This window comes from Ascidia mentula, chromosome 3 (assembly GCF_947561715.1).
Source record: "Ascidia mentula chromosome 3, kaAscMent1.1, whole genome shotgun sequence".
Taxonomy (NCBI): domain Eukaryota; kingdom Metazoa; phylum Chordata; class Ascidiacea; order Phlebobranchia; family Ascidiidae; genus Ascidia; species Ascidia mentula.
This window is the reverse complement of record NC_138568.1, coordinates 22,931,877-22,951,346: the sequence shown is the minus strand read 5'-3', so window position 1 is coordinate 22,951,346 and position 19,470 is coordinate 22,931,877. Positions and strand designations below refer to the sequence as shown.

The 19,470-nt window shown below is 37.4% G+C and overlaps 2 protein-coding genes across 3 annotated transcripts; both read left to right on the top strand.

Moving 5' to 3' along the window:
- Window positions 1–4,877: 4,877 nt before the first annotated feature.
- Window positions 4,878–11,080, top strand: LOC145894488 (ubiquitin carboxyl-terminal hydrolase 16-like). 2 transcript variants are annotated; one of them, XM_082983097.1, is made up of 15 exons: window positions 4,878–5,015; window positions 5,102–5,232; window positions 5,478–5,752; window positions 5,884–5,971; window positions 6,199–6,384; window positions 6,753–6,910; window positions 7,302–7,414; window positions 7,608–7,729; window positions 8,139–8,360; window positions 8,736–8,855; window positions 9,266–9,371; window positions 9,700–9,794; window positions 9,960–10,046; window positions 10,665–10,830; window positions 10,895–11,080. In XM_082983097.1, exons 1-15 carry the CDS (start codon window positions 4,904–4,906, stop codon window positions 11,020–11,022), a joined length of 2,109 nt encoding a protein of 702 aa, XP_082839223.1. In that variant the 5' UTR covers window positions 4,878–4,903; the 3' UTR covers window positions 11,023–11,080. The 2 variants fall into 2 exon arrangements, with proteins under 2 accessions (XP_082839223.1, XP_082839222.1); XM_082983096.1 differs by having other exon boundaries at window positions 10,665–10,836.
- A 2,785-nt stretch (window positions 11,081–13,865) lies between these two features.
- Window positions 13,866–18,708, top strand: LOC145893793 (uncharacterized). The gene is made up of 5 exons (XM_082982134.1): window positions 13,866–14,037; window positions 14,710–14,877; window positions 16,663–16,747; window positions 17,357–17,629; window positions 17,852–18,708. The coding sequence occupies exons 1-5, from the start codon at window positions 13,948–13,950 to the stop codon at window positions 18,175–18,177; spliced, it is 942 nt and encodes a 313-aa protein (XP_082838260.1). The 5' UTR covers window positions 13,866–13,947; the 3' UTR covers window positions 18,178–18,708.
- The last annotated feature ends 762 nt before the right edge of the window (window positions 18,709–19,470 follow it).

The window sequence follows — 19,470 nt, the reverse complement described above, 5'->3', positions numbered from 1 at the left end:
CACAACATAAAACATTTTAGTGCAATATTCCTAAAATATAGAAAAATTAGAAGATTGTCAAACATGGACGGTCGCCAATTATTCTGAATAAGGAGACGCAAGAAAACAGTTTGGGAGTCCTGTATATTGTGAATTTATATTAATATCTGTGAAATGCTACTAGAGGTTGATTTATGTACAAAAAGCCATAATAATCATTGAGAGCTGCAGACAGGTTGTGTACACGCACTGTTTCGACCTGTAAGGTCTCATCAGTGCAGCTGTTGATGTGGCACTGTGCTAGCTGGTAGACTAGCAGGCACACAGATTTCCACTTTGTGGTACCTTTCGGTCAACGTCGATCCGTTGGATACCAAAACTAGGGACCAAACAACAGCTAGAGGTTGACTTTCCAAGTAAGATTGTCGATAGATTGGTTGGGAACGCTGTTAGGGGTGTTAGGGATAAAATTGGAAGGGATAACATAAACCGGATCCGGAATAAACACAGTTTAACTGAGGCCAGGGGTCGCACGGAGAAATATTAAAAAAAGTTTAAAAGGTTTGTGTCGGATAATTACAACAAAAAGATAATGTTTGACATGACTTGGGTTTACCACAGTTTGCTGAGGTTGCACCAATGGGTTACTGCATATAATCCTCCACCTCCTATACAGAGTGACTCAAATCCTGCTCAAGTTTCCTGCGATTACATATGTTGATATCACGTAGACACTTTCAAAGAATACTTGGGTGGAAGAGTTTGTTCAGTTCACCCAGAAAGTAACAAACAGGGAAAAAACCTTTAAGTTTAGTGAAACTCGATTTGTGATTTTAATTTCTTCTGGCGATATTATTTATTCCATCAACGTTTCGGTTGCTATGCAACAGCCTTCATCATGATGCACAATTTTAAATATGCAGATTAACACAACGTGGACAAAGTTGAGTCGCAAAAACTAAGAAAAAACGCTAAAGAAGAAATGAAGAACGATGAGAAACGACGGGAAGGACTCGTTATATTTACGTTATTTTGCAGGTCGACGCCAAGACGATGATGAAATCATTTCTCCTCGTAGCTTTGTTGCTGATGGTCAGTGTGAATGCTAGATACCCTTCTCCTCATTGGTATTATTTTGCCGCAGTTCCAAGAGATCCTTACCGGGTTTCGTCGGGCCACCACGGGCATAACGTATGGTACAGACGGGGCGACCAAAATTCGGGTTCGTAACAAAAGTAATTTATTCCATACATTCATGTGCAACGGAACCAATAAGCGTGTTTTTAAGTGAACTTACGATCAGGAATTTAACAAGTAGAAACAGTGGAAGATCTGAAACTTACTTTGTTGTAGATTTAATCGAAAGATTCCTGATGGAGGCCGACAGGTCGGATGACTAAACAGTAGAGGTAAAATCTGCGACATTAAATGCATGAATAAACTTTTGAAATAATTTTACGAAATTCGTGTTCTACCGAGCAAGAATCTTTATTGTAAATGAGTTTAAACCGAAATATTCGGGTTTGACGAGAAGTTTTGCGTCGAACAATATTTTCTAGTGTCAGTTTTTTCAAGCGTTGCAAAATTGACCAAATGCAAAACTCAGGGTTTCCCAAATCACAACTTGTAGCGAAACTATCAAAATTAGATTCACTGAACTAACTGAGATTAAAGATGACGATGATTTTAATCTGTGTGGAGCCGAATGCCAAATACTACAACCAGATTTTATTGCAGACATTTTTATTTATTCAGATTGTTCAACAAAGTTCGAAGGGACGTTGCTTTGCGTATTCGGGCTGAAAAAATGAAACAAAAATAAAAGAATGAAACTGACTTTCCTTGTTGATTTGTTGGCGTAAAATGAGCTGTTTGCAGCAAATTAAAATTTCTCTGGAGGGAAACTCTTCAGCCACATACGTTGTGACTACAGAATATGAAACAGGGAGGTGAACTGCTTGTGATGCGGATTTAGTTCCGGTTCGGGTTATTAAAAATTTATTATAAAAATGAGAGCATATATTAAAGACATTATCCAACCTATGCATCACGAACGTGACGTTATGAGGAATTTTATGGTAAACCAATTTTACACAACATTTGACTGTAAACTTCCACAAACTCTATCTTCAAACACGTACGTTACGTCACCATATAGACCGTGACGTTTTTCAGTCCTTTTATTGGTTACGTTTTCAAGACTGTTAAATATGAACGGTCGCTAAAAATCCAAATAATTAAATGGAAGTGAGGGCAAAAAGTTTGGGAAGTCCCGTATATGCGAACGAGTGAAGATATGTGAAATGTGCGAGGTTTATTTTTCCATATTTGGTTGACGATCGGTTTGTTGCAAACGTTGTTCGGATTTTAGGTTTAATTACAATGGATGGCACGATTACAACTTCCGACAATCAACAACCGGATCCGGATTAAAAACAATTGATTAAGGTCAGGGGGTCGCATGTAGAGGAATATTGAAGAAAGATTAATCAGATGGTTTGCGTTAAATATGCACGACTTTGTGAATATCCAGTCTGCTCACATGTTGCTTTGAGTCAAACAAATGTTTGCAAAATATCGTTTCGTGTTAAAGGTATTCACTTGACTCGTAAACTTAAGGAAGGCGTTTGTGTGCATTTATAGAAACAATATTTATAGATGCAAAAAAGAGCAAAAGTTTGACTTTGTTTGTGTTTACCAGAGCAAAATATCTTTGCCGAGAAACTGTTTGCACCATTTGGTTACTGCATGATCTAAGTGACTCAACCCCTGTTGTGTTGAATCAAATTTCCTGCGGTAACATATGTTGGTATCACGTAGGCACTTGCAGACAATATTTAGGTGGAAGAGTTTGTTCACTCAGAAAGTTACGCACAGGGAAAAGACGTTGTTTTGTAGAAATAATTTGTGTTTTTTGCATCTGGAGGATCAAGTAAATCGTCAGATTGTCGGTATTTTTAGGTCGACAATAAGATGATGATGAAATCATTTCTCCTCGTAGTTTTGATGTTGGTCGCCTGTGTGAATGCTGGCCCCCGTGGATATCAACCCAGCTCAAACCATCTGCCCGTAGCTCCTGCTTTCCCTCATCCGATTCCACAGTTCGTCCTCGAACAACTCAAGTGGTTAACACGGGGAGACCAAAATTCGGGTTCGTAACAGTTTGTGAAGGAACTTGTTTTGAGCGATGGAGACAATAATATTTAAGTAAGCTTTAAACAGGTACAGTTTGAAACAGTGTCATTTCTACAGCTTACTTTAAACAATTTTATTTTGTGTTAATTTTTGCACTTTCCATAATTTTTCAGATTTAATCGAAAGAATCCTGATGGAGGCTGACAGGTCGGATGATTAAACAGAAAAGGTAAAATCGTAAGTAAGTTTTGTGAATAATTTTACGAAATCCACGTTCTGCGTTTATGTCAATAAGTTTGCATGAAAAATTAGAATTTGTCAAATAGTTTTTTTGTGATCTTTCAACCATAAGAAAATATCTAGAGAGCGGCAAGCATAAAAACTAGGCTTATTGAAGTAACTGCGATTAACGATGAATAATCATGCGGTTTGGACTTCCTTCAATATATGATGAATAACCAGATATTATTGCAGAGTTTTTATTTATTCAGATTTTTCGGCAGAAGAAATCTTCGGAGACTTCTGCATCGAATTTTCGTTCTGTAAAAATGAAAATAAACGAACAAATTTGATTATTTCTTCATTGCTTTTTTTCGCGAAAGAATTAGCAGCTTGCAATTTAATATTTCTATGGAGGTGCAACTTTCAGGATGTTGCAAACAAACGTGATGTTCGTCTGGTGTAAAGGCGATGAAGTCATGCGCACCAGGAGGCACGTTTTCTACATTACCATACGTTGTAACTCGAGAATAGGAAACCCTTCACAAACTTAAGTTCCTGCGACATTACTTTACTCACATATCTCAACTTGGTTGGTTTTATAATTTTCAAGGTAATGTTTTGATATCGAACCCACAGCTGTGGTGAATTTTACCACAGGCATTACTGTGCGTTAAAGAACTTTAAATGTTGTTCCAATTCAAGTCATCAAATAAAGGGTAACTGATTTATGATCAGCTACTGTATTTTCATTTAATTTTTCTTCTCTGGTTTACACAAAAAAATTAATTGTTCTACAAAAATAAATTTTGTTTCATATTGGGGGAAACCCCTAATTTAAATATTTTTTACGGTAAGCGTTAAATGTTGACAAGTCCACGCTGGTATCATCTGCTTTAAAATGCAACAAAAAAAGGACAAATTCTCAACCTAACAAAATAAAATTACCAGCGTTTAACATGAAATATTTTACGTCCAAAAAATGTTCTCAGATAATTCAAAACTAACTTATGTTATGAAATTTCTCATGCGGAACAGAGTCCTGTAATTAACATCATATTGTGTCTACCTGCAAAATCATTGCTGATTTATCGGAAAGCGGAACTTCGCTTAATATACGTGATGTCACGATTGTTTTATGCGGTCAATAATATTGCAGAAGTTGTGTGTGTAATAACATTAGTTTTTTTTATTTATGAGTAAATAATGTGTAACGTATGTGCAAAGAGCCATAATATTGGAGAGCTGTGCTGTGTGCATGCACTGTTTCGACCTGTCTCATCAGTGCAGCTGTTGAATGTGCAACGTGTTACGCAAAATTACGAATCAAATCCATGGGCTGGTTCAGTTTTAAAACAACATAATTAGTAGTTTAAAAACTCCTTACTAGCACTTACTTTTGGAGCTCTAAGAATGTTGACTTGAATTGTTTATTTTTTGCATAGTTTGTCAAATTTTTGATAAAATTGCAAATATATGACATATTTTTTCAAACTTGTCGGCTGTTGCCGTTTTTTAGTATTTTTTTGTTGTTTTTTTGACCAAAGGTTAGAAAAACTAAAATACAAACATGGTTAAGAAACGTGTGAAACAACGCAGGAACAATGCAAGACAAACACAAAAAAGTATGACAAGAACAACAACAAACAACAACATTGTATCTGACAATGATGAAACTGAAAGTAGGTTTTTGAAAGAATAATGAAAAAATGTTAGAAGTAAGATAATAAATTTGAAATGTGTTAATAGAAAAAAAATTGTTTTTTAGCAAGTTATGAAGAAACAAATTTATTGGTGGAGAACAGCAAGGATGCAAAAGTTGCTGATTTTTCCCAATTCCCTCAGCCCTTAGGGTTGCAAAATCTTGGAAATACTTGTTTCTTTAACAGTGTCATGCAGGTAGTTTGACCTCAGTGTTGCCTCTGTTTGGTTTTAAGTGAAAATGTAGCTTAATTATGTTTTTTTTGAATAACTAAATATTTCATGTGTACAAAGTAATTGAAAGCATATTTTCTGGTTGTTGGTGAATGTTTTTTGTAGTGACTGAAACCATTAAAGCTAAATAAAAAAGTCCAACTTTGCATATTAGTTTGTTGTATCTAATGCTATGGACATCAGTTTGATTTTGTCCGTTGTTGTTTTAGAATATTTGGCGAACGGCTTCACTCCATGCTGTTCTAAAACATCACAAGAAACTCACTGACAGTCGAGCTCCACTGACGATTTCACCAAACGAAGAAAATGTGCCTTCCCTAACTTTAACCCCAGGAATATTCGGCCCGACGACCCAGGCATTATTGAACTTTATGGAGTCGGCAGTTTCTTTGCAAAACACACCGACACATACCAACCAACGAAGACAGGCTCAGAGGTCAAGGGTCATCAGCCCTAAGGCATTGTTCACCCAGATTTGCAACAAGTCAGTGTAACCATGTATGGAATACTGTGTTTATTTTTGCATTTATGACAATTAGCTTATATCTAAAATATATAACAGTTTTGGGGGAAATTAATGTCGGAAACAAAAATTTATATTTTGAAATTACGCAGAAACGCGAGATTTCAGGGCTATCAGCAACAGGATAGTCAGGAATTGTTGCATTCACTTTTTGATGCTGTTAAGTCTGAGGATATTAAGGTAACCTACTTTGTCTTAAAATATTAATTTGTAAAATCAAATGTGTTTGATCTGCATTTGCTGTGGGAAACTGTGTTTTTGTTACAACAACCAATAAAGGAATTAAAATAACCTTCAATGAATTTTACTGTCTTTGACCATTAAGCTCAACAGCTCAATAATTTGTTTGTAAATTATCTGAGTAAAGTTGGTTTTGCTGATGTTTCATTAGAAACCTTTTTTCCCAGAGAAAAAAACTTGGAATCTTGCGAGCTTTTAATTTGGAACGAGCGAATGCGAAAGACGTTGATGAAGAAACAAAAAGGAAAATTAAAGCTTATGGGATCGAAGTTTCTGAAAAACAACTTTCTCTGGTTGATATTGTGTTTGGTGGAACTTTGTTAAGCTCAGTTCTGTGTGATGAGTGTGGGACAGTAAGTTCATATCATGGGTTTTACCTGGTTTCGTGTTTCCACAAATGATTTTTTTTCTAATTTTTGTTTAGAACATATTTGGTTTATTAATGGCAATAAATAAATTTTGTTTCTCAATAAAGAAAATGTGAAATGAGATTTAGTTCACTACTGGGAATTAAGCAATTATAAATTCACCATATTAAAATAAGTTGTTCTAAATATTAAAGCAAAAACTTTGTTTTCTTGAATGTTAAAGAAGTTTTAAAATTACAATTAATCAAATTTAAACATAATTAAATGATTTCAACAGATGCAGTAGTTTTATGCAATAATAACACTTAATGTTAAAATAATTTTCATGACTCATCGTTAAATTTGCACCACAGGTTACCGGGGTCACTGAACCATTTTGTGACATCTCATTGCCTATAATCGACGACAAACACACTTTTAAACATCGTCACAAAACCAATGGGACCACAACCAACCATGTGAATGGAGAAACCAACAATGAGGTTTCTGGGAAGGCAAATAACAACACAAGGTTCGTGACAGCATAGACTTCATGTTCTTCATGTGTAAATATTGTGTATTGTTATGTGCTTGCCATCACAACAGTTTATGAATAACAATATTTATTGTTAAATTTAATTTATTCCCTCTCCCAACTTCTGTATCATGGTAATTTGAGAAGCTTCCGCTGCTACAACTTCCTCTACAGATGTTTTAATTTGAAGTTTAAATAATCTCAAGAGCTTAATATGCTGACAATTTTAAAATTTAATTCAAGTGTTGTTTTCCACATTCTGGATATCAAGTTCGGGGTATTACATGAATTCCTTTTTTGTTTTATAGTTTTTTGTCTGTTTGTGATAAACACCATTTGACCCGGTGTTTTGTTGAATTCTGAAATATTAATTGTCCCCTTTTTTTAGCACCCCCGAAAGCAAACATGCACGGAAGAAAGCAAAGCGAGAAGCAAAAAAACAAAGTCGGCAAAACTTCAGGCACAAACAGCAATTAATTAATAACACAGAGAAACAAAGTGGTAACTTATTGGATCAATTTAACTTTTGTTGTTTAAACTTGAAGTCAATTTTTATTTTGATAAATTCAACAGAATAATATCTGATATTGCTTTACTGTTACAATCTGCAATAAGGAAAAATCTCTGCTAATTGGGGAAAAACTAATTACTGCAACAATATTAATTATTGTAATTAATTTTCTGGTATTTGTAGAGGATGAAGGGCTTGCTTGCCTTGCATCAGAAATAGCTGAGAGTGTGTTGTGCGACGCTCTTTCTTCTTTAAATCTCTCACACACGGAAGAACAAGTTAATATTTCTCCTGGAGAAAAAAAAGTAGGAAAGAAACAAAATTATTTTCTGATTCTATTTTCCAAAATATTGATTAGGTCATGTGTAAAATCCTCATAAATGATTTTCAGACACTCTAAAAAGCAATATCCTATCAATAAACAATAATGCCATTGTTTGTATAACAAAAGTGGTTGTCTGTGTAGAACACATAAAAGTTTTGCAAATAGTCTTTGTAAATTGAAATCAAAGCTCTACTGTGGAACTTTCTCATATTGCAGTGCATTAAATTTGAAAATTAAGTCAAGTATCATGCTAATATCATGACCGGTGGCCAGTTTATTTTTTGTAAGCCCTGGCTTAAGAAATATTTTGATTATTTGCAAGTTTGTTACTGTTAAACAAAAGAAAATTTGTTTTTTTTGTAAAATTATAAAATCTTTTTTAATTTTAGGTTAAAGGTGGCGCTGTTGTCGCAACAAATGTTGAACTTCCGCGTGACCAACCAGTGTCTACCTGTGATTTGCCACCAGAGGGAGCTGCTGTCACCCCTCCAGCACACTCAAGTGGTGAAAGTTCATGCAGTGAACACGAGAACACAACGGAGAAAGACAGCAGTAGTGAAGTTGAACAGAATGTTGAAATTAATATGTCATCACCAGTTAAGTTAAACAAGGTGAGATGATACTACAATGTGTGTTCCTGGGGTTAAAAATGTTTGCAATAACCAAACAACACACTGTACTTATCAAGGTGATATATAACTTCCCCAAGTAAATTATGATACAAACATCCTCATTATTTGTCCTCGTAGGTTTTTGTATGGCTTTGATGATTTTAACAGAACATTGGTGTAATTTTTGTTTTTTGTGGCAAAAAGACATGATTAGTTTCTGGGGTTTTGACATGGCTTTAATTTATGAGCAAACACAAAAAACTCTTTAATAACCGGGGTATTTTCTACATGTTGTTCACAACATGCGCTTTCTTATGTATAATTTTAATGTAAATTTATTTTAGCTTTTTAGCTAATTTTTTTCCTGTTTTGAAGAAACTCACTCCAGAATCACTGTTTGACACTCCAGTCTGCCACCAAGTGGTCAAGCAGAGAACTTCATTCTGTCGAGACTTACCGCAATCGTTAGGAACAAGATACCAACCACGTGACCAAGTAACCATGTGATTTGTGATAAAACAACACAGTGAAATCCACATCAGGCATTCCCAGCTATTCTTAACTTGTCTGCTCCCCTTTCCCACTTCCCCTTCTGATATAAATTATAACCGGCATCTTTGCACCCCCTGGAAGCATCATTAAATACCAGTCCTAGATCAATATGATCATCTTGAAATAAAATCTGATTCCCCAGGACAATAATGTGTGATTTTTTATTGTTATGTCACAAGTATATTATGGAATGTGACCCCAGAATGGACATTGTGTGGAAATTCTATATTTCATGCTACATTAACGAGGGGTTACATTAACAATATTTTTAAATGAGAATACTTGGACTAGAAAAGCATTTGTGAATTGTATAACACCATATATATGAAAGTAAACAAGGCATTTTTCATCAGGAGTGTTCTGTGGAATCGTGCTTGCATCAGTTTACGATGGCTGAAATGTTGACTGGAAGTAACATGTTTGGATGTGAAACTTGCACCAGGAAACAAAACACATCAGGTTAGTTTTAAAACATTAATTACATTTGTTTGCTTGGAATTGTTAACTTGTGAGGAAGGTATTCCATTAAAGGGGAATTAGAATTCTTACAAATTATCTTTGTTATTTTTGTGAATCTTTAACTCACTAATTTCAAGAGAAATCGGAATTCCCTTGAGAATGTGAAGGTTTTGCCAAACATGATGTATTTTAGACTTATTGTTGTCATCACTTGTGGTGAATGTTAATGAATTTCACACAGTAAGGGGTAATCTTCTGTAAAATATACACAGTAATGTTTAAAAGTATAATTTAAATGTGCATGTGATGTCTTTAATGTGTATTCCAGATAAGAAGAAGGTTGTGTACTGCAGTGCCAGCAAGCAGATGATGATCAGTCACCCACCACCTGTACTCATAATTCACCTCAAACGGTTTCACCAGGTTTTCTACAAACTGATTTTTAAACTTTAATATTAAATGTTCGGAAATATGTTTTGGTTTTATTGAAAACAATTTACCAGATTTACAGTCAAGTAAATTCTTTATGGTTTGTCTGTTGAACTTAAATCAACCCAATAAGTCAACTAACTAACGGATATTTTAAAGGTTGGATACAATTTACGGAAAGTTAATAAACATGTCAAAATCCCGTTGGAATTGAATCTGGCTCCTTTCTGTACAGAAGCTTGCGTTGTAAGTAACCGGACGACTAACTTTAATTGTCAGATTGTTTGAAAGTTTATGGTGGGCGGGGCTGGCAAGACCTTCCGAGACTTTATTAAAATCTTGCAATGCAAAAATTGGTTGAGTCATCGCAAGGCATCACGTTCATTTTGATGTCCGAGTCAAACCCTGTTTGTAACCTATATCTTCAATGCGAAGAAAACTTAATAAATTAAAGTTAAACCACAACCGCCTCCCGCAAGGCATGGTAACAAATGTTCAGGGATAACAACGCGTAAAATATCCGATTCACTGATTTTGCAGATTTGATGACGTCATAAATTTACATATTGATCGAAATGCACACACCGATTGTATTTTCGCCATACCGGCGTATTTCTATTCCATTGTTGTTGTTCGCGCGCTAATTTTGCCAGATTTGTTTCGTACAATCCCATTATTGAGCATCAATCCCAACGACAATACGCGATTTCAAGAAACAACTTGAGTTTGGTGAAATGTAACGTAGGATTCACGGTTAATATTTCCTTTCGTTCTCACCAATGACACAATGTTGTGACGTGGTTTCCGCGTAAATTATGGCGCGGTAACATTTTTAAGTTACATGTGACCTTCCTCTATGAACAGGAATTCGCAGACGAAAGTTCTCGAATTCTTTATCACTTGTACGGGATTGTCGAACATTCTGGAAGTCTCAGCAGAGGGCACTACACCGCCTACGTAAAAGTGCGACCCACAAACGAGCGGCTTTCGACACTTTTAACCTGCCCGGAGAAGTGCGCTACTGCAAATGGTGAAGGTTGGTAAAAGTTTTTCATTAATCCATGACACCAGCGTCACCTCGTTACTTTTCTCAGGTTCGGAATTTAAATCACCACCAGAGGGCGTATGGTACCACATCAGCGATACAATTGTATCCAGATCTTCTCAATCCAAAGCGTTGTCAAGCAACGCTTACCTCCTTTTTTACGAACGCCTCTTGTGACGTCATCATGTGTATTACGCCACATGGTGCTTTTTTATTGGTGCAATAAATTATTGATAATCAATGATTGGTGGCTCCTCTTGCAGGAGTTAGGGTTGACATCAATCACTTAATTGCGCGCCCGAGACAATGTGAAAAATATTTCGAATCTTGGGACTAAATTTTATCAACGACAATGGCCTGCACTTATGACATCACAAAAGAAGTCTTAAAACAAAAAGGTATCAATTTCTAAACAAAATATGTCCTAAATTCAGGTTAACTTAGTTAGACGTGAATTTACTGAATGGAGTTGGAAAGAGAAGTTCGAACACCACTTCACTACATTGTATTTGTCCAAGATTTTCACAGAAATTCCAGCAAATATGTCAGGTGGCAATCAACCTTCCCCGTTACTAAAATATTCCGCGCCGTCAACGAGAAATGTTGATGTACAGAAGAACGGAAACGCGAACAATTGGAAATTCCCGCCTGGCGAACTAGGGGGGTCACGTGAATTAATGAGAGCGCGGCGCGAAGGCGATTTTAACAAACACTCCCGTGTTGCTCGTATAGGTCTGGAAATTCCCGCTACTGTGTTTTTGAAAGTTTCCATTTGTTGAGATTTCACAAAAACCATCCAAGCGTCGCCGAAACCGAGATATTTTAGGAGTTTTGAGAAAAACTGCGAGACCTTTTAAGTTGTGTGTATTTATGCGTGACGCTGCAAAGTTGCTAGTAATACCAGACCTAGTAATGCCAAAAGCTTAGAGTCAACTGTTTTCTTTGCAAACGCACAGTCATGTTTTTTTCCAACTTCACAACGAGTTACAAACAGAAATAACAATTGTCACGTGCTGCTTACGTCAATCCGCGTGACCTGCGCGAAAATAACGACCCTTCAGTCGACTGAAAGGGTTTGTTTACTTACTTGATGGTGACGTCAGAGTCATCGACTTACAGCAGGCGGTCGTTTAGCTCAAGTGCTTTCGGGATGTTTGCAATGTAAAGAATGAGCAGCGTTTACTCCGCTAACTCCGGCGTGCTAGTCTCGTGACCTGCTAGTTGCCAGCACTCAGAGGCAAAAATAACCCGCCAAATATACGTCACAATGTAACTTTACGCTTCGCTGCTCTCGTGTGATAACCCTTTCCAGTCGTGACAGCTGATAGCTGATGGAAGTTCGTGCTGTTTTGTGAGGAAATTGGCGCGTCTTTTCCGGTATCAGCGATTACTACAAAAGCAAATTTTCTGTAATAGTTTTGTTGTGCTTGTTCAAGTTCTTGGAAGTTAAGTGGATGAAGTTTGTTAAGACTTGTTTACCACTGGAATGTTTGTGTACTACTGCCTTTCAAAATGTGAAAGTCAGTACTTTCATATGCGCGTAACCAGATTTTAAAGAGTGATTAACGGTCAGGTTTTGAAGGAAGTGAAGCGACCAGTTCTGCTTTGCTCAGTAGACTGTTATCTTTTTAGCTTGGGGCCATGGCAACGTTGTCTATGTTGTCAGTACAGTTTCTTTCAAGTGCTAGGCTTGCCGCAAAACACGAAATTTATTCGAAATTAAGCGATGTTACCTAATCGTTAACCAATAATATATATTCGTTTTTGTAATATTGATCGTATTGCCAAAATCAAGGACTAGTGTTTGATAAACGCAGTTCTACATTCAGTGCTTGTGGTCGTAACAGCGGGTAAACTCAAAAGAACGATTATCGATTTTGGAAGGTTTAACAGCTTGTTGGGCGGAATTATAGTCGTGGCGGTCCTTAATGGCTCTCTCCGTCCCAAATTGGCCTCTTTGAAAAGGTGAAAGTAATAAACGCCCATTTTGCGTAAGCGTCACAATCTTATGAGCTCCATACAATATGTAAAGGTGTTTTAAAGCAATAAGTTACGATATAGTATTTGTACTAACTGCACACACCCTATTGATGTAATGGACCAGGTTTAGGTTGTTGCAATCAACGTTTCAAACTTTCACATGTGAATCATATAGTAGCAGGTTATAAATAACTGGCCAAGACAGACATGGTAACATTCGTAACAACATGATTGAATACTTGTGTTGAAACTGGTTGCCAGCTTCGTTACACGAAGATATGTGAACCTCTTCTTGCAAGTTCCTGTAATAGCTGGTTGTTTGCAGCATTGTAATGCATGACGAGGTACGCGTATACAGCTTCTAAATCTATTAGATTTTGTCTGAACTTCTAGAAGGCAACACGGTGTTAATACATGGGGTTTATCAACATGACATAAAGCAGGTTCGAGTTGGGCGGAATGGCGTTAGTTAATGTTTTACTGATGTCCTCGTTGCTTTTAATGTTAGTACTGAGTAGAAACGAATCGTCTCAAACATTATTTCTATTTGTTGTATTTACAATGATTAACTTTTGTACATTCTCAACTGACGGTTGTGTGGGAATTAAACACAACGTGAATGATCGTTCGTAAACTATAACAGGTGTGTTAATTATGTGTATTGTTAAGTTTGGTTGTGTAGTGTGTATATGTGTCTGTAGACTTCACAAAACGATTTAATTCCGAAATGTGAACCCAGTTCTGGTGTCAATTCCTTTGCAGACATGCGGTATTGCATGTCAATCGTGGCCACAAATTGCATTTCCTCTACTTCCACCCGTATTTAACTAACGTTATGTCGTGACACAGACCGCATTATCACCCATCCCGATGCACGTACGTCAGAGCTTCTGTGACGCAGTGTAGCAGTCTATTGTGAAGTCATAGGAAGTGTCAGGCTGCAGTGACAGAGCTTGCATGGGTTTGACTGAATGAACTGAAGGGTTGTGTTTTCTTTGCATTCTTCACAAAGAGGCGATATTACGTGCGGTTAATTCTGTATTATGGGTTTCTTTTTGAATAGGCTTAGGTTGGGATTTCATACCTTTTAATTTTAAGTGTGGTCTTCACTTAAGCTCAACAATGGATAGCCCACCTCCTTATTCCCCACTGCCGGAAAACTTCACCAATGCCGATGGATCAGCGACGCCTTCAGCACCCATTGCACCGGAGGTAAACGAGTTTAATTTAATCGCTCGCATTATAAAAGTAAGCTTTGCGTTTCAAGCAGTAACTTTGGTCGCTGAAAATCCAAAATCCAAACCGACTGATTTTTTTGACTTGTCTATGGAGATGCATCGTTAGGGAAAATTATTGTGTGATTTGCACCAACTTCATTGGTTTTATTTCAAACTTAACCATGCAACTGTTTTATGATCCAACGAATAATTACAAAGAACTTGCCTTCAAAAATCTTAAGCTTGTAATAAATTAAAAGTCGTTCGAGTTTTTTTGGATGTCGAGTAATTATGATGACGTGTGTTGCTTAAAATATTAAATCAAAATCATTTATTCTGTCCCAAACACCACGTTGTCAATGCACAGCCAGGGTAATGTGCATTCTGCATTGCAACTTGCAGCGGTTTAGTTGTTGCTTGTGATTCAAGTCATGTATTCGCAACACGACCTTAAGGAGAATGAATCGCGTGTTTCGTTTGTTAACATCTTCCTGGCGCAATGTTCAAACTAAATTTAAATTCATTGGCGCGATTCCTGCCACTCACTTCCTCCCGCATTTTACAAAAACATGGCGTAATTTATTTTAATATATTGCGTTTTATTCGTTGTGAAATATTTACCACACTTTCTTACAATATTTTTAATATTTAGTTGAATTTATTTTAGTTGTATCCTGACATCAGTCAACAAATGAACTCTCTGGAATCCCAGCAACAGCAACAACAACAACAAGTACTTCTACAACAACAACAACTACAACAACAAATCGAACAACAACAACAGCAGATACAACAGCAAATACAACAACAGCAACAGTTATTTTCCAGCTTGCAGGTAAGACGAGTTGAATAGCTTGCTGCCATAGATTCAGGCGTGCTGATGTTTTAATGTTGCCCGAAGCTTGTTCAATAGAAGTGTGGATTTTAGTCCATATTTAGTTTAATATTGGTTTCTTCGCGAGCCAAAAGCTTTCGATAGAGAATACAGCAATAATTTATGATTAAAATATGCATTGTAAGTTTCCATGTAAAAACACGAAATACTTTGTATGTCGGTACTTTGGTACAGACTGCGTATAATAATTGCAAGTTGCAACAAAGTGAGCAGAGTCGTGTCACCATTACAAGTAACTGCTTCAACTAAAACATTTATTTGTGGTAAAAATTCCTCCCTCGTGTCTTGATGTCATTCATCCATTTATATCAAAGCAACCAACATTGGGGAACCAAATTTATTCACGAACCCAAATGTTCGTCATAATGGCGTGTATTCGACGCTGTTGTCGTTGATAAACGAGGTTTGGCAACTGGTGAAGTTTGACTCCAAGCAATAGTTTAGTCGTGTGGTAATGACGTTGCTTCAAAGTTTAAACACGTGTTTTGGTTCTAATGTTAAACTTTCCCCGCTTCGTTACTTTCTGGGTTAGTTGGGGATGTAGATTAATCGTTTCCTGCAAATATTGAATTGTTGTTACTCGAAACACTAAAGTTATGTCGAAATATAAAAATGTCGGTATAATATTGAATAACTTAGCTCTGTAGAGGCAAACGAACCTTGTGACCTTTTCCTTTGATGTTTGTTCGGGCTGGGGTTTGTGGGGAGCCAACGGCCACTCCCTAGGGTTATCCCACTTACATATGTGTATGCAAAACCAATGAAGCTTGATATCTCAAATTCCAACCTATTTAGTTCTGTTGCGATTAGAAGCGTTTCAATATGAGGGATGGGTTGTAGCCTACCTTTGGAAAAACTACAGCCATTTGCATTTACGTTGGATGATTAAACTGATTCATGTCTTGTTGTTTTATGTTGAAAATGTGGCGGTCTCAAATACGATTCAAGCTTATATACAACAAGGAAATTAAATAACTTTGAGTGTACGCTACGATAATACAAACTGTAATTTGTAATGGACAGTGTCGGATTTACCATTAGGCAACCAAGACCTTTGCTCAGACAATTGCGTAATTTTAGGATTCAAAAGTCAGCAACCATTTAATATACTTCTTAACATCGGAATATAATTGCTTTGCTTGACTTTGAAAAAAATATGAACTTACCGCCATGTTCTTTAGTTCTTTGCTCGTTTAATGGAATACAAGTGTATCAACGTCACAATTTGCCTTGATGTCAGCGTGGCGTTAAACCAGCACTGGGAGTGGGGACAAATGTTTTGCTTGAGTTGTTTCTCTCCCGCTGTCATAACACGTGGCATGAAGGTCACGTCCAACGCGCGTTTGTTGATTGGAAAAATATCCACTGAAACCTTGTCACGACTGCTTAACAAAACACCCGCCTCTTAAACTACTCTGATAGATTGTAATGTGTGTTTGTAGGCAACCCACTGATCTCGTTGTAATATCAACTTTTAAAGCGTTTGGAACAAATGCATTCGAGTAAATATGATCACAAGGTAATATGACGTCACACCTCACAATGAAGTATGTGTGATGTAACAAGTGGAATATTGATTGTAAACAGTTACTGTAGTAAGGTTGACTGGGGCTTCGCTGTGTTTGAACCTCCTCATTAAAAACTAGCAAGCGTCATACGTTTATATGCGGGGTATGTGGAGAATTACATTAGTTGTCATCACTTAAACTTTGTTGTTTATCCCAGGTATCACCAGTTCAACCATCCAACCCGATCACACAAGGCATCTCACCATCACGTATGAAGTGTGGGAACGTAGACTTGGGAATAAGTAAGGAATGAAACTTATAAAGGATTGAACAATACCGAGATAATGTGATAATAAAAGTTGGTTACTATGGTAACCGGTAATAAAACCCAGCAATAATTGTGACTGATTTTTTTTTGCTTTTTTGGCCATACCGGGATTCGAGTCCAGATACCCTTTCATGTAAAAAAACAACGCTGTGTGATTTTGAAGGATGACGCTCGCCATCTAGCGGGCGTCATTGTCGGTAAAGCAACCGCTGTGTGGCGCTGGTGATTTGCGTTTGCCGGCAGCCGACAGACAGCGAGCTTGTTTCGAAAGAGAAAACCTTGGTTGCCAATCACATGGTGGATAGAGCGCGCGACCAATACACCACGAAGAAAAGCCGACCGGGATTCGTGGACGAGATAACCTGGGTTCAAATACCGGTGTTGACATAAAAAAGTTAAAAAAATTCACGTGCTGGATAACGTGGGTTCAAATCCTGGTAGAGACAAATATGTTCTGGGTTGTTGAATTTCCATGTTACCGCAGAGATTTTGTGCGTAGCGGTTCCAGATTCTCAATCCAAATTCTTTTTTGTTTTTTGTTGGTATTTTAACTGTTGTCTGATTTATTTAATTTTTTTCTCAGATCTTTCGAACGACATTGAGCTTCTGACGTCATTCACGCGTCATTACGTCGAAGTGAAAGACGGGATTATGCGCGTGGCAACGAACCGAGCAAGTCTGAGTAAAAGTGCCTCCATTCACTTGGCACACCGGTACGTTTCAATCGAACGGAAGCGACTTGTGGTTATCCAGGGTAACGACGGTTTGTACGCACTGAGGACCAGTCATGAACTCCAGGCTTACCAGTGGCTCACTGCCCTTTCCCAGTTCTGCTTCGTTGCTCCCTCTATGGAAGGTGAGGGCTTTCGGGTTGGATGCATTGCTGGAATTTCGTGACGGGTCTCAACTAAAATTTATACACTTTTTTGAGGCTTTCAAATAAAATAAAAATAATTTTGCTGGATTTGTTTGACAAACTAAAAGATCTTATGTCAGTCATGTTGATGGTTAAAGTGATTTTTGCCGATTAAATTCGTTTCGCCTCAAACGACTAAAGTCGTTCATTTGTTTTTTTCAGGTTATGGTTTCAAATACAGCAAAGGATCAAAGAAATTTGAGGAGAAATTCTTCCGTCTCGGTTCTGACGGGATTTTCTCGTGGTTCCAGAGTGATTCCGAGGGTTCTGACCGACTCAAGGCGATCCAGGTTCGCGGGGAATCTTTCAAAACAGCGCCGGCAAATCCCGACATCCTCGTCGTTCAACTTCTGCTCAAGGGAAAAGAATATAAATTCCGATTTAGCGACGCCCGCACGGCGGCGCTGTGGCTCGCTGCTTTTACTTGGCACTCGCACCGGAAACCATTCCGTCACCCCCACGTTTCCATCTTGAACAAAGCGAAGTAAGGGAAGATTTCCACGGCTAAACTTCCTCTTCGGATAAACCCACCTGGAGTTTCAATAGAGGGTAAACCCCCACTATGTAAACTTGCACAAAACAATTCGTATTGTTATCTCATTGTTACGTAATAGCTCGTGCGAGCCGCGGTTTTCTTGGTTCCCTACAATCTTTGTTAGACTTCCGGGTCCGAGCCTGGAAAATGGATGCGGAAAGTTGAAACTGAAGAATTAAAAAGTTTCCAGCTGTGCTTCAACCAGATATTATGATGTTTTCTCGGCTGCTGTCGAATCTTTACGTAGATGCAATTATTCATCGCTTCAAATTTCTTGCTTACGTCACTTTTACAATGTTCTTTGTCTTTTCCGCTGTACATTGTGACGAAACAATTTATCAATTCCAAACGTTTGTTTTCGACCGCCATGTACAAAGAGCGCCTATCCTATGTTAGTCACTGCTTTCACCAAAACCTATTCCCGCTTTTTGCTTTTCAGTAATTCTTCTTCCTTAGTTTTCGTTTTTTTCTATAAACCTGAAATCGCAAAGTATGGTGTTTTAGCTGAGAACGGAAATAGTAGTTAGTTGAAAATGTGCAGCCTTGAAATCGGCCGCGTCCAATTTTGTGTTGTTCTGCAGTTGTTTTAGGAAAAATTGATCTAATTTTTTTATAAGTAGCAGAACGCACAAGACCAAGCAGTTTAAATTATGAAGCTTTTTCAGCGGGAAATGTGATATTTTAAAGTAAAAAGGATTTTGGTTTGGTTCGTGTTGAGCGTTGAACTAAATATTTACCCGACCCCAGGCTTGGGTAATTCAGAGGTCTCTCTTCCCACTAAACTTTTGAACTGGTTGTTTGGAGTTTTATGACTCACTGTACGGGGTATTCAATAACCCTGACTATCATAGGGCAGAAGGATACCGTGGTCATGTGCAGTTAACGATGCAGCCATGAGTAATGCCATGAATTCATATGGAAGGCTTAGAAAATACATTCAAGCAATGTCAGTAGTCCATCAATAAACACAGGAGAATATTTTCCTAAAGTTGACTTGCAACGGGAGGTTGTTTTTGATACGCCGAGTGCTCCACTTATAACATGTCAATCATTCCTTTCTTAATATTGTGACAAAACTGTGCAGCAATCGTTGAATGCAGCAAACTCGTGCTAAAGTGTATTAGAACATCTCAATCTGAGAATCGGGATTTCATCGAAATCATATCTGTATTAAAACAAGATAATGTGTCTCAGTCATATGATAATATCGAATAAATTCATCCGCGCATCGCCCCCCCCCACCTCC

What these genes read in the sequence shown, in the direction of transcription:
- LOC145894488 (XM_082983096.1), top strand. Translation starts at nt 4,904, where the DNA reads ATGGTTAAGAAACGTGTGAAACAACGCAGGAACAATGCAAGACAAACA. An exon ending in AAGGCAAATAACAACACAAG is followed by an intron (nt 6,911 to 7,301) that starts GTTCGTGACAGC and finishes CCCTTTTTTTAG; the next exon opens with CACCCCCGAAAGCAAACATG. An exon ending in ACCTCAAACGGTTTCACCAG is followed by an intron (nt 9,795 to 9,959) that starts GTTTTCTACAAA and finishes GATATTTTAAAG; the next exon opens with GTTGGATACAATTTACGGAA.
- LOC145893793 (XM_082982134.1), top strand. Translation starts at nt 13,948, where the DNA reads ATGGATAGCCCACCTCCTTATTCCCCACTGCCGGAAAACTTCACCAAT. An exon ending in AGTTATTTTCCAGCTTGCAG is followed by an intron (nt 14,878 to 16,662) that starts GTAAGACGAGTT and finishes TGTTTATCCCAG; the next exon opens with GTATCACCAGTTCAACCATC. An exon ending in CGTTGCTCCCTCTATGGAAG is followed by an intron (nt 17,630 to 17,851) that starts GTGAGGGCTTTC and finishes TGTTTTTTTCAG; the next exon opens with GTTATGGTTTCAAATACAGC.